This window comes from Montipora foliosa, chromosome 2 (assembly GCF_036669935.1).
Source record: "Montipora foliosa isolate CH-2021 chromosome 2, ASM3666993v2, whole genome shotgun sequence".
NCBI lineage: Eukaryota > Metazoa > Cnidaria > Anthozoa > Scleractinia > Acroporidae > Montipora > Montipora foliosa.
The window spans coordinates 43,669,664-43,682,670 of NC_090870.1; the positions used below are offsets into that span (position 1 = coordinate 43,669,664).

The window sequence follows — 13,007 nt, forward strand, 5'->3', positions numbered from 1 at the left end:
GCCTTTGTTTTTTCCGGAAAAGATAGTCTAAAAATAGATCGGCTGTAAAAATGCCGTTACATAGGCCCAGTATGGGAGCTGTAGGCTCCGGGTCATGGGTTTCTGGGGAAGTAATATATAACTCATATTAATGACTCTGTCGCTGCGCTGCTCCGTCAATATTGAACATTTTTTCTCCATAGCAGCCGACAATATAATGTGAAATCACCAGCTCAAAATCGCAATTAGTTTATAGTATATTGTCTACAGTTAAGGAATCTAAGTGTATGTTTAATGTAATGTGAGAGGAGAAGAACAAAGGAAAGCAATAAACCGAGAGCGAGGTCTGTCCGGGAAAATATTTGCCCCAGGTCTCTCACTGTACAGACTGAGCGTAGAAAGACCGAGCACACAAGTTTATTAAGATATTAATTAAATGGTTTCATTTTAGGTGAGTCAAACCTAAATATATCTTAATACGTTCGTGTTTGCAACAAATCGGTATTGTACGGTAGGTTGTGACTGCTTTTCAACCAATAGGCGCACAGGATTGGTTAGTTTGGCCCAAGATCTAGAAGCTCATGTTGCAATGTTTGCAATATTTACCTTATATCGGGGAGTGAAGTATGGAACAGACTTTTTCATTTCCTGTCGCATTGTAGCCAACTCGCTCCTCATGTTTTCAATTTCTGTTTTGTATGCAAGACTGTCTTTGATTTCAGGAGTGACATAAGCAGGATCAGACGGAAAGTAGTTCTTACGGTAATCCAAATGGGCGTCCACTGCTTCCAAGACCATTTCTTTGTAGATCTCTTCATTTTCAGCCTTAGGACCAACGAACCACGCTCCAACTTTGGCCCAAGGCATGGTAAAATCTTCACGAGGTGAAAATGCCTTCCTTCGGGGGGCATACATCGACTTCGGGTTTTTCCCAGCATAAAGCATCTTGACCAACTATGCCAGATTATCTGAATGGTGATACATTATGATTTAACGTTAAAAACTTTTAAAATCACTGGTGTTTTCTGAATCGGGGGTAGATGAGGAGTATTGGACAAAAAATATCGAACAAAAAAGCAAAGAAATATTGACTATTCACCTCAAAAATAAGGAATTTATGGGTTTAAAACTTTTGGAGCAAAAGAATATTTAACAATTATTCCATAAGCGCGCGTTGGATATGAGATGGTTAATAGCCAACGAGGCGCTTAGCGCCGAGTTGGCTATAACCAGTCTCATATCCAACAAGCGCGAATGGAATAATTGTTTTATTAAATTCCTTCAACTTCAAAAATTTGGAAGTACGAAATACGAGTGCAAAAAGCAAGCAAATCCGAGCGAAATCGAAAAAAACTTGATGAGAACTGATGCGATGTTGTGTAATACCTTGCTGTCAGTCAGACGCAGGTTCATCACAAAAACATTTCTTGCCTTTTCGCCTACTTCTAAACGTCGGAATTGATCCAAACTTTCCACAAAAAAGTTTTTTTTTCTCCTTTTTGGCTTTATTCAAAGAGTAATTTCGCATTCCGGTGAAAACATTTTTAGTTTAGCAACGCTTAACGCAATCATTTACCATATAAGGTCAAACCAAGGTATATGAGCTGATAACCGAGAGCACGCGAAATGCATTATCCGAGGTTGAGAATTTAATAATAAATATTACCTTTTGAATTAAGAGAAGCAGCCAAACAATAGGTCGCCAATGCAATGCGATGAAAAACCTATTCACCACTAAAATTAAAAGCTCTTTACTGCTAATCTTGCTGACAAATATTTCTAGTGTATTACTGAGAAGAACGACACGACAACATGACGACACTCACATTAATTGACTCGACACCCGCACTGTGACGGGCTTCCTGTGGTAATCTGGCCGCGTAGGCTTGGGCACAACTGAAATAGCTATTTCAGTCAATTTTTCGGACTGGCTGGCTGGCCAGGAATGATTTTGTGAACACGCATGACATTGATCAGCGGTAGCCAACCTATAATTATGCGTAGGCGTAGAACAAACAAAGTGCGTCTGGCTGACCGAAGAGAAGTGAGTTTCTTTTTGTTGAAATTAATTTGTTGTTTTGGTTGATGAAAGCAAGTAAGATTTAGCCTGCTTGCAGGCGGTTGGATGTTTTTTTAGCGCGGAAAACTCACAGGACACGCCGTTGCCGCCATCTTGGATTTCGTAGTCGAGCGGTTTATACAAGTGGAACCAAAACAAAACAAAAAAAAACAGAATGAATTTATACCTAGATGAGTAAGATGGAGCCAAAGAGCCAAAGATTTTCGAATTCCTTATCTAACGTCCGCCATTTACTTTTCATTTTAGTTGCTTCAAAAGGCAGCCCGAACTTCTCTGATTACATGTTTTTTCTTGAAATATTAAAGCGGAAATTCACTAATATTGGCTGTATTTATCCAGAAAGACGAATTACTCATCTCAGACGAATTATTCGTCCAGATAAATACGGAAATGAACTAAAAAGTGGCAGTTAATATACCCACTAGAGTTAGTCTGTTTAATGGGTCGAAAAGACGCACTAAACAGATGACATATTCGTCTGCGTAAATACGGGACGGGACGCTCTTAGTGGGTCTGTTAGCTGCGACTTTTTAGTCCCAGACAAATCATTCGTCTCAGTCGAGTAATTCGTCTTTGTAATTCTGGACAAATACGGGCCATATACCATTTGACTCGTCACGTTTTTATCCAGGCCAGCCGAATAATTCGTCTCAGACGATTTCGTCTTTCTGGATAAATACGGCCATTTTGTGTTAAATCAAAAGCTTGTTGGGAGTTGTATACCCTTAATTAGTCCGTTTTTCGCAATGTCACAAATAAGAAGCAAAAGCAACTAATAAACCCTTTCAATTGGTGCAAAATGCTGGCCACTTTCTCAAAAATTTGATTTTGGATAAAATTGTCTGTTGAGTGGATGGAAACCCTAAATATGCATGGCGTTAGAAAACAACTAGACGATCCGTGAGCTTACACTGGGTTGCCCGTGGTACGCGTTAAACAAAAACAGAAGGCACTGAGTTGGGTGGTACTGAACTGCAGCGTTCCGGTTAATTTTTCCGAGTGGGGGGTCATTAAGACCATTTGAGGGGTCACCCAGACGTCGTGCCAGCAGAGGGTCTTTGGCTCACACGTTTAATTATGTCCTGTCCCATTTTAAGGTCTTTTACTTTTTTAAGCTTTGGTAATAAATTCAGTTCAAAGATAACAAAACACGCTCTTGAGTGAAACTCACTCGTTTCTTCTTCAAAGGGACTATTTCACGCAAAATGATATAATTCCATAATTCGCAAAATGCCCAAAAAGTAGTATGAAACATTGCAATAACCACTTAAAACTGTTGAACAACATAAAAGAAATTTTGCAAAAAAAAAGAGAGAAGCATGGATGAACATAAATGGACAAGATCATCAAACGGATTCTGCACCTATCAATGTTAAGCCCGAAGGGGAGGGGAGGGGGGGGGGGAGTCGGGATAACCACAGGAGTTTGATCGTGAGGTCTGTCCCCAGGGTAGAGATTTTGATCGTACGGGATGTCACCAGGGTAGCGATGACCAATTATTTTTGTCCCCGGGGTGGGGAATTTGACCATAGTTAGTAGAGGGGAAATAACTATGATTTGACCAATTATTTTGTCCCAAGGGTGAGGAATTTGACCAATTATTTCGTCCCAGGGGTGAGGAATTTGAATTTTTTCGTAGGAAAATGTCAAAATCCCCACGCCATGCCCCACTTTCCCCCCCTCCCCCTCTTCCCCGGCCTTAACATTGATAGGTGCATTACATTTGGGTAATCTGGAGAAAGGGGGGCAATAAATCGAGGTGTGAAGAAATGCTTTTTCAGAGGTATTAAACGCTAATCAAAAGTAAACGTTAATCCTCCCAGGTAAGTCTAGGATTTCTCCAGTTGGATTTCCTACTAAACGTTTTCCTACTTCAAAGTTAATTGTGGCTTAGAATCGACGATACAAATACTCACTCAGGGACCTCATTTAAAACGAAGCCAGGTTCGTTCACTTCCGCCAGTTTTGTTTCATTTGGTAAATCACCTCAGGTTCCGGTATGTAATCCGTTTCACGATGAATAAGGAGCATATCTTCTGATGCTTAAATGGCGACCACAACACTATCATTATACCCGAGAAAGGTCTGGGGAGAGTACCTTGTATACCAATCCCTACTCATTAATTCCAGGGTATTTGTACCAAATACGTGAGTAACTGTAGAAGTGGAAATGATGTATTGTATTCGAATATTGCTATCCCCTTCTCCCCTGTTTCATAACGACAAGCGATCGGTTGTGAAAAGTTTCAAACTAACAAGGTAATTTCAGCAAAAATTTACTCCCGTTAGTATAACTAAAAATGGCTTTTAATCCACATACAGAGAGGCAAAAAAGATCGTTTGTTTTGATATTTGCATTGAGAAAAAGCAATTGGAGCTTGCTACAAACAAAACGAAACGATAAAAGGTTAAGTAAATATTTTTCCAGTCTCTGAGGCATAAGAAAGGAAATCGAAGCAGTCAATAAAAAGGTCACCATTTTCTATATTAACGGGAGTAAATTTTTTTAAGGGCTCAAGGATGTCACATTTTTTCACTCGTTCTCGATGATTTAGGGGTTTTTACCAAAAAGTAATAGAAGTTGAAAATAATCTTGCTGCTTGAAAAGAAACCGCAAAAATTAGTTCCCAGCGGAAATTTCAGTCACATGTCGCGCCGCAAAACTTGTTTCCGCAAGCCTCAAAAAATCGCCAATCCGCAAAATAAAAGTCCCGCAAAAATTTCATGGTAAAAGGTAACGCAAAAGACAGATGAAGAAAAAATAAGTTTATAGGAAACTCTAAATTTCGAATTCTAAGCGAAAGATGCATCGTAAAAACACTAAAATTTCTGCAGTCTCTAACTCGGTTCTATGAATCAAGGGGAACAGCACGATATTTAGCCTGTGAGCAGGGCCCCGTTTCTCGAAAGTTCCGAAACTTTACGGGCCATTTTCGGGTGCCACAATTTCCTTTGTATCTCAAGAACGGAGAGGATTTAAGTCGTCAAACTTCAGTTATTTTTCTTTTTGTTACCTTGAAAACACGTTAAAAGATCGGCCCTCCAAAATAAGCGGTTAGCAGCTTCACAAATGGCTTTTCGGGCCCGAAAAGGTTTCGGGACTTTCGCGAAACGGGCCCCAGGCCCGGATTCGCCGCTCCCACGACACTTACGAAAGAGCCTGCTCGAAGGCTACACGATGTTATGTCAAAAGGAAGAACAATATTGATCACGTGCTAGGCAACCACAAGGGTACACGTGATCACTTTGTGTCAAGGTTTTCCATCGAATGAAGAGTTTAACGTACCTTTTAGCGGCGAAACTTCTGTCTTTCGTTTTTAAATTTTGTTGTAATATTTAACTGAATATTTACATTTCATGTGTCGGGTCGGGAAGCCTTCTTTGTTGAGTTCTAGACCTGAGAACGGACTCTTATCTGGAACAATATTGATCAATCCCTTCACTGAAGAACCATTTCTTTCAATAATGAGGCAAAAAATGGACAACAAGCTTTCTTTCAAATAATTCTTGACCAACAACTGAATTAGTCAAAATTTCAAATTGGTTTTATTACCTGAAGAAAGTAAAGAGGTAAATGCGACTAAATTTCTTGAGTGCCGGTTTGTCTCAAGCTTATTATGCAAAATTTTGACAGAATATTAAATTATAAAAAATATTCCACTTAAATGTCGTTAAAAAGCGTTATTTTTGGGCGTAAAATTTATTGAAACAAACAAAATATTTGCTATTAGAGGCAAAAACCCCTTTCTATTTTAATTGCGTGCGTCAGTGCAAACATGAAATGCAACAGCAATTAATTTCAGTGTCACAGTTCAAACCCTTTACTGACTGAAAAACCCTTTCCTTGGATAATGAAGCAAAAAGTGGGCAACAAGCTAAGCTTTCTTTCACATAATTTTTGACTAACAAGAATTAGTGAAATTTCCAATTGTTACCGGAAGTCTGTGGGGAATTAAGTACGAATAAATATAAATAGCTAGACAACAGAGATCACAGATCCACTTAGGTGGTTATTCAATTCCTTCTCTGTCCTTGTTAAACCCACAAGTTATTAGACAATTTTCCATTTAATTTCAGTGTGGTAAAACACACCACACTTGGATCATATTTGAATACAACTCACTTTGATTACGGCTTGACGGGCGAAAAAGATTGTTGTCGAAGTCCATTACTCGTCGCTTTTAAAACCCCATTTACACACGCTAAAAAATGGGTACGGCACGGCACATTTTTGGCACCGTGCTGTCTATTTTTGGGCAAGGCACTCCAAATTTTCCACGTGTAAACGTGGAGGTCCTGAATGAAATGTGCCACCAGTGCCCAAAATTCTTGGGGTGCCGAGACTACCTCCTGGAGGTAGTTTCGGCACGAGTAACCGAGGCACCGTGCCGAGATTGACGTTCGTGTAAACGCTATCCCGTGCCGTTCCAGGCCTTTTTGTCATAAATCCACTCCTGGCGCATGCGTAATCGTCACAAAAATGGCGACCGAAGAGATACAAACACGTTTCCGTTCGTCAAAGAAACACCTGAAGAACCGTGGAATAAGCTGACCCGACGAGGGCCAAAAAAACAACTATTAAAAACCAGGTCTTTTCCTGTCTTTTTTCTTCTGAGTTTTTCCAGGAGATCTCGATTACCCTCGTCCCTGAATAGACCGGCTATTGACGTTTTTAACTTTAACTTCACTTCAATTTTATTTTTATTAAAAACAGATCTCACAATAGAGTGGCCCGCAAAAATAGCAATTTCCTAATCCGTTTTGATGTAAGGCATATTTTACGCTTAAAGCGCGATGCAAACTGATTGCTTGTTGTCTATCCGCCATTTTCCGGGTAAAAAACAGACGGAAATCAGGGGTGCCAAACAAAAATTGGAACCGTGCCCAGAAAGAGAAAAATCTTTAGTTTGTGGTCGTGCAAATGGCTAGTGGCGTGCCGAAATGGTTTGGGCAAGGTGCCAAAAATGTGCCTTGCCGATTTTTTGGCGGGTGTAAATGAGGTTTAAGATCCCATATAATTTATTCTTCACCAACTGTCTTGTTTATCTAATTGAAATTCCATTCTTGAGCTCCGTGAGAGTATATTTTGTTTAAAGATCCTCCAAAACACCATTTGCGTTTCAATCTTCGACGCCATTGCAGGTTAATGAAATATTCTACTGTGACCAACGGAGAAATGTACGCCTTTATATTACCCCCTGCAAACCTAACCAAACACGCCCAGAAGACTCTACGCACAAAGACACCACTTAGCAGGGGAGTGACAAGCAAGACTTTTACCGACACGGAAAAACAATCAAATTTTACCAATCTTCCGACTGGGATTGCCATTCTAGCAACCCAGTAAACAAAAAAATTTTAACAGTTTAGTAAACTTCTAAAATCCTCCCTAATGTAAATTTGTGGTAATTAGATCACCAGTGGAGCATAAAAAAAACACAGCAAAGATCGAGCAAAACACGACCGTATGAGAACTGAAAATCAATACTGAAAATCAATCTTTCTCCGCCAACAAAGAAATCCAACCGCGAGAGCTTTCAGTTTCTAGGTATTAGTAAACAACTATCAAATATCTACAGCCTAAACGTGACTAAATCCCAGTCTCCTGCACATGCTGTGAAAGTTAAATAATTTGAGGGTGTAAAAAACTCTCTTTACGTCATTATCAATTTACCAAATTTTTAAGCATTCAAAAAATTGCTTTTAATTTTCACCCATACCTATGTGGTGTCCATGCTTTGCTGCCCACAGTTGGAAATTAAGGGTCATTTTTAATCCACTTATTTTTTGTCATCAAGATATTTCAAGTCCTTGAATTTCACACTGTGTCTTTTAGATGCAAATCGTAGTTCATACAGTATCAGTTTACTCGTCCTTCCAGCCGTGATTAATTTTTGTATGAAAGAACTCAATGGCAGTTGACTGTGTATCCTTTTTATATTCACGCAATTTAGAGTGCAACTTAACTTGCAAACTAAGTTTGCAAGCACAACAACTGAAGTTATACGTATCACATAGAACACCGATTTTGCAGTCATTTTAATTTCCATGCAAAGATGGAGTACTCGCAAGTTGTTTTCTTATTTCTGCAAAATCAGAAACAGCAACGTTTATATTTGTGTACCTTTTCAAAACACAAGACGACAATTTTTAATTAAAGATTTCCATTTAGCCGCTACGAATAACCAAATCTGGCCTAGGAAATTTAACAGACAGGGAAAAATGAAATTGAGAAAAATAGTTGAAACCATCTTCCTCTTTATTTAAGAGCTTCAATTTTCTTACATCTTAACTTTATCTGCGTCAAACGAAAAGCAGCAGAACCTTAGAGAACAAAAAATATATGCAGATTTTTTCGACTGCCACAATTTGGGAGATATATCCAAACTATATCTGTGATTGATACACTGGGCGTAAACAGTTCAAAGACCAGCCAATCGCAAAGCAACTTTTAAAAGGTTAAGCTTAAATTACTATCGGCTCAGCTGGTCACATCTTCAAAAAACTGTCAAGTTTTGAGTTAAATTATTTGTCCCTCCAGTCAGAAATTTTCTCAACTGAGAACTTCATTGCTTTCCATTTCAAATTAAAAACTAAAGCCTACTTGATAAAACGAATTGAAAAAGTACTGAACAGTTGATTGGATGATGTGTATAATCTGGCGTCATCCATTGTCTATTAATCACACCACAGTTCTTGTCTAATCACAGAGCGCGCAATATACAATTGTCCTAAAAGAAAGCTAACGCACGACATTAGAATTAAAATGCAAAAAAGTCTGGTAACTTTCTACAAAGCAGCCCTGACCGAAATTTTGTTAATTCTTCCGTGACGGTATGACAACTGAAATGATGATGTTTTGCATACGAGAAGCTGAGGGAGAAGGAAAGAAAATATATCAGACACAATATCTCATAATTCTGTGGGATGCTATTTACGCAGTCACTCCCTTGTTGGTTTGCAGCAAAGCAAGAGGTCAGATTAATTTTCATAACAGGTCATGTGCGTGCAGTAACTTGGGATTTAATCGCGCTTGTGGGACAATTGTATATTACGCGCTCTGTCATTGGACGAGCACCGTGGTGTGATTAAAGTATAGACAATGGTTGACTTCAAACTATACATATCGCCAAATCATCTGTTCCCTTTTTTTTTTTTTTTTTCAAATCCTTTTATCAAGTGGATTTACGTTTTTAACTTAAAATAGAAAACAGTGAAGTTCTTGACAAAATTCTAGACTGGTGCGACGAAGAATTATTCTCAAAACTTGGCTTTGAGAAAGCAGTGAAAGCCGTTGGAAAATCTGTTAGCTACCCGTTGGTCAAGTTGCCTGTTTAACACAAAACCGTTAGTGTACGTTTTCGCGTGAGAGGACACAATTATCTTTATCAAACTTCATTGAGAGCCTTAATTTTTTAAATCTTAACTTAACCGAGGTCAAATGAAAAGTAATGATAATCCACTAATTCTTATCTTAGAGAACAAAAACTGTCTGCAGATTTTTCCAACAGTGACAATTTGTGCATTTGGAGGGCAAAGATATATCCAAACTATATCTGTGATTGACACACTGGGCGTAAACAGTTCAAAGACCAGCCAATCAAAAAGCGACTTGCTCCATTATACTCGGCTCAGCTGGTCACATCTTCAAAAATTGTCGAGTTTTGAGTATAATTCTTCGTCGCACCAGTCTAGAATTTTGTCAAGACCTTCACTGTTTTCCATTTTAAATTAAACTTAAATCCACTTGATAAAAAGATTTGAAAAAAGTACTGAACAGATGATTTGGCGATATGTATAGTGTGAAGTCAACCATTGTCTATACTTCAAATCACACCACGGTTCTCGTCCAATGACAGAGCGCGTACTGTACAATTGTCCCTCAAGCGCGATTAAATCCCAAGTTACTGCACGTACATGACCTGTTATGAAAATTAATTTTACCTCTTGCTCAACTGAAAACCAACAAGGGTGTGACTGTGTAAATAGCATCCCACAGAATTATACATTTGCCAGGTTTTAAAGATTTCAACAGCAAACGGCTGATTTTCACTCATATGTGGTGTCCATGCTTTGCTGCCCATAGTGCTGGGGGCGGGGGGTTCAAAGTTATTTTTATTCCCCTTAAATACTTTGTGAATTCAATTTAGAATTTCCAAGTCCTTGAATTACCCACTGCGTCTTTGGATGCAAATCATAGTTCATACGTATTGGTTCACTCACCTTTCACTTGTGGTGAAACTCACATTGATCAGTGCTGCATGCAAATTAACCGGATAATTTTTCTGATGAAAGCACTTAACGGCAAGCTGAGAAAAATCACTGTATACTCTTTATATTCGTGCAATTTTAGAGTTAGTGCAACTTAACTTGCAACACACGACAAGTGATTATCGCACAGAACACGAGATTTTTGCAAAATCAAAAGAAATAAAAGTTCATGTGGGTGCACCTATCCAAAACACCAGAACTGGGAAGACGTTTAAAACGGGCCTTAGAAGCAACATGAGAAAATTGAAAATTCAAATTTACGGACGTCATACCTTCCTAATGACCTTATTTTCTGTTGAATGGAGGAATGATATCAATAAAACTATTTAAAGTAGCGGCAAAAGTTGAAAATCCGTCTCATTTTAGCGGCGCTACAGCGGTTCAAAGGCGGCCAAAATCCCTTACATTTACTGTAAATTTGGCCGTGTTTGCCCTCCCAGGCAAGACGGCGGTCAAAAACCATGGAAGGGTCTATTCGCATGTCTCAAGTGCGAACGCTATTACGAAAACCAAAATTCGTTTTCACGAAATTTTCAATTTTTCTGCAAACGCCAAACCAAACTTTTCGGTGTAGTGCGAACAGGCATTAACTCAATATTCGCTTACCTCAGAGAACGCGAATTTTCTGGAGGTTTGTCCGACTGCGACAATTTGTGCAGTCGCAAAAACAATGTCCAGCTTTATCGGCTCAGATACACAATGGGCGTAAACAGTTGCAAAGCAAACCAATCAGAAAGCTGCTTTAAGGTTACAGATCAAGTTACATGACGACCTTCATGCAATTCTGAAATTCGCGGCGGGGCATGGTATCTAATTTCCTGTCTTGGTTGCTAATAACATTAAAATACCTTTCATTACCGAGGTAATTTGAAGTAATGGTGTTTTTAAAGATGACAGGTGGAAAGCAGCTAGAGTGTCATGTTCAAATTTTACAGTCCAGCTGACAGTAAACAACACAGTTACTTTCCATTCTATTGTAACACGACAGTGTCGCTCGAAATGTTGAATAATTTCGCCGGAGTGGATGGCGGCAAGTGAGCCTTCGCCGCCGTATTCTCTTCGGCTCAGTCACGTACGACTGGCACGCGATTGATTCCGAGTTTGTTTGGGTCGACTTGGAAGAATGACATGTTCGTTGTGTGGACACTTTTCGGGATTTTGGTAAAAGCATTAAAGGAAGAGTAATCAAAATGAGAATAAAGTATTGTTCTCAATCGAAATTAAAGTCGAAAAAAGCGTCTGGCGCAAAATGCAACGGGCACCGGTGGCTCAGTTGGTTGAGCAGCGGTCTGCCATGAGGGAGGTCGTGAGTTGGACTCCGGTCGGACCAACACTCAGGGCCGGTCTTAAAATAACTGAGGGGAAAGTGCTGCCTTTGTAATTACATCCGCAAATGGTTAGACTTTCAAGTCTTCTGGGATAAGGACGATGAACCGGCGTAGGCCCCGTCTCACAAATAACTTCTATGTTCATTAGTTCCCTGTGGGACGTTGTGGCTGTCCTCTGTGACTATATGGGTGGGTGGGTATAGCAGGTCCACATCAGCTGAATAACTGCCAAAATTTCAACCTGCTGAAACAAATAAATAACAAACAAACAATCACAAATCACCGAGTGTTTTTTTTTTTTTCAGTATTGGCACTCAGATTCTTGATCATAAAGTTTAAGAAAGAGATCCACTTTCGTCTTCTTTTGATAGCTTTTGACCTGGAATCACCGTTAAACGGTATTTCATGGATAGAAAAATCATTTTCTTCGTCTTTCTTGCTGTTGCAGCCGGATTCAACGCATCTATCGACCGTATTAAGCCTTCACATGACAAAGGAATGACCAAGAGATATAAACAAGCGTTCCCGAGAGGACGTCACAATCATCTCCAGTCCCACTTCTGTACTCGTGCGGTTTTTTACCCCGCCGGAAATGAAACTCTGCGTCTTTTAATGGCTAAAACTAGGGGAAGAAAAATCGCAATCGAAATTTTTTTTTTGCAGTTGTTATCATGACAATGGGTACATTCAATCAAGCAAATAAAAAAAATATGTCATTGGGACCTCGTGTAAAAAAAAGTAACGAGCTGTCGCCAAGGAATGTGTGGATGAGGTTTTCAAGCGGACCTCTTCTTGCAAAGGCCCCTTTACTGTAAGAAAGGCAGACTGACTTAAACACTGTCACCGAAAAGCAAGGTACGAGGAAGGCGGTTCAGAATATGTTGCACGACGAGATAAATCAACAGCAAAGGCCGGTGAACACGGTGCGACTTGTCGGCCCAATTTGGCGGCGGCTGTGATAAAATTGGCCCGACATAAAAAATCTGTCGCAGTGCAACAGATTATTTATGTCGAGTTGATTTTTTTCAAAGCCGCCGCCAAAAATTGGGCCGACAAGTCGCACCGTGTAAACCACTCCGTGATATTGTCGACCATGATCCCAAACCTATCGTGGCAAACGCTCCTCGATTTTCTGAACATTGGTCGCACTGAGGTAAGTGTTTTTCATTTCATTCACTTACTAGCGATCTATCGTTCGGTTTACTGTTGATATATTATTAGTAGTAATCGTAACTATTACAAAATTCTCGATTCTGATTGGTTCTCAACTTCCCTGATTTCGGCTTCAACTGTCCTATTTGGGCTGAAATCAGGGCAGTTGAGAACCAGTCAGATTCGACAATCAGATT

The 13,007-nt window shown here is 39.5% G+C and overlaps 1 protein-coding gene across 1 annotated transcript in view; it reads right to left on the minus strand.

Moving 5' to 3' along the window:
• The window catches only part of LOC137993205 (uncharacterized), a 26,175-nt gene extending 15,149 nt beyond the window's left edge, over positions 1-11,026 (minus strand). Inside the window, exons 1-2 of the mRNA XM_068838912.1 lie at positions 10,937-11,026; positions 586-947 (exon numbers count right to left, since the gene is read on the minus strand). Coding sequence (XP_068695013.1) covers positions 586-924 — 339 coding nt within the window. The 5' untranslated portion in view covers positions 925-947; positions 10,937-11,026. The remainder of the gene's footprint in view (positions 1-585; positions 948-10,936) is intronic.
• Between the last annotated feature and the right edge of the window lie 1,981 nt (positions 11,027-13,007).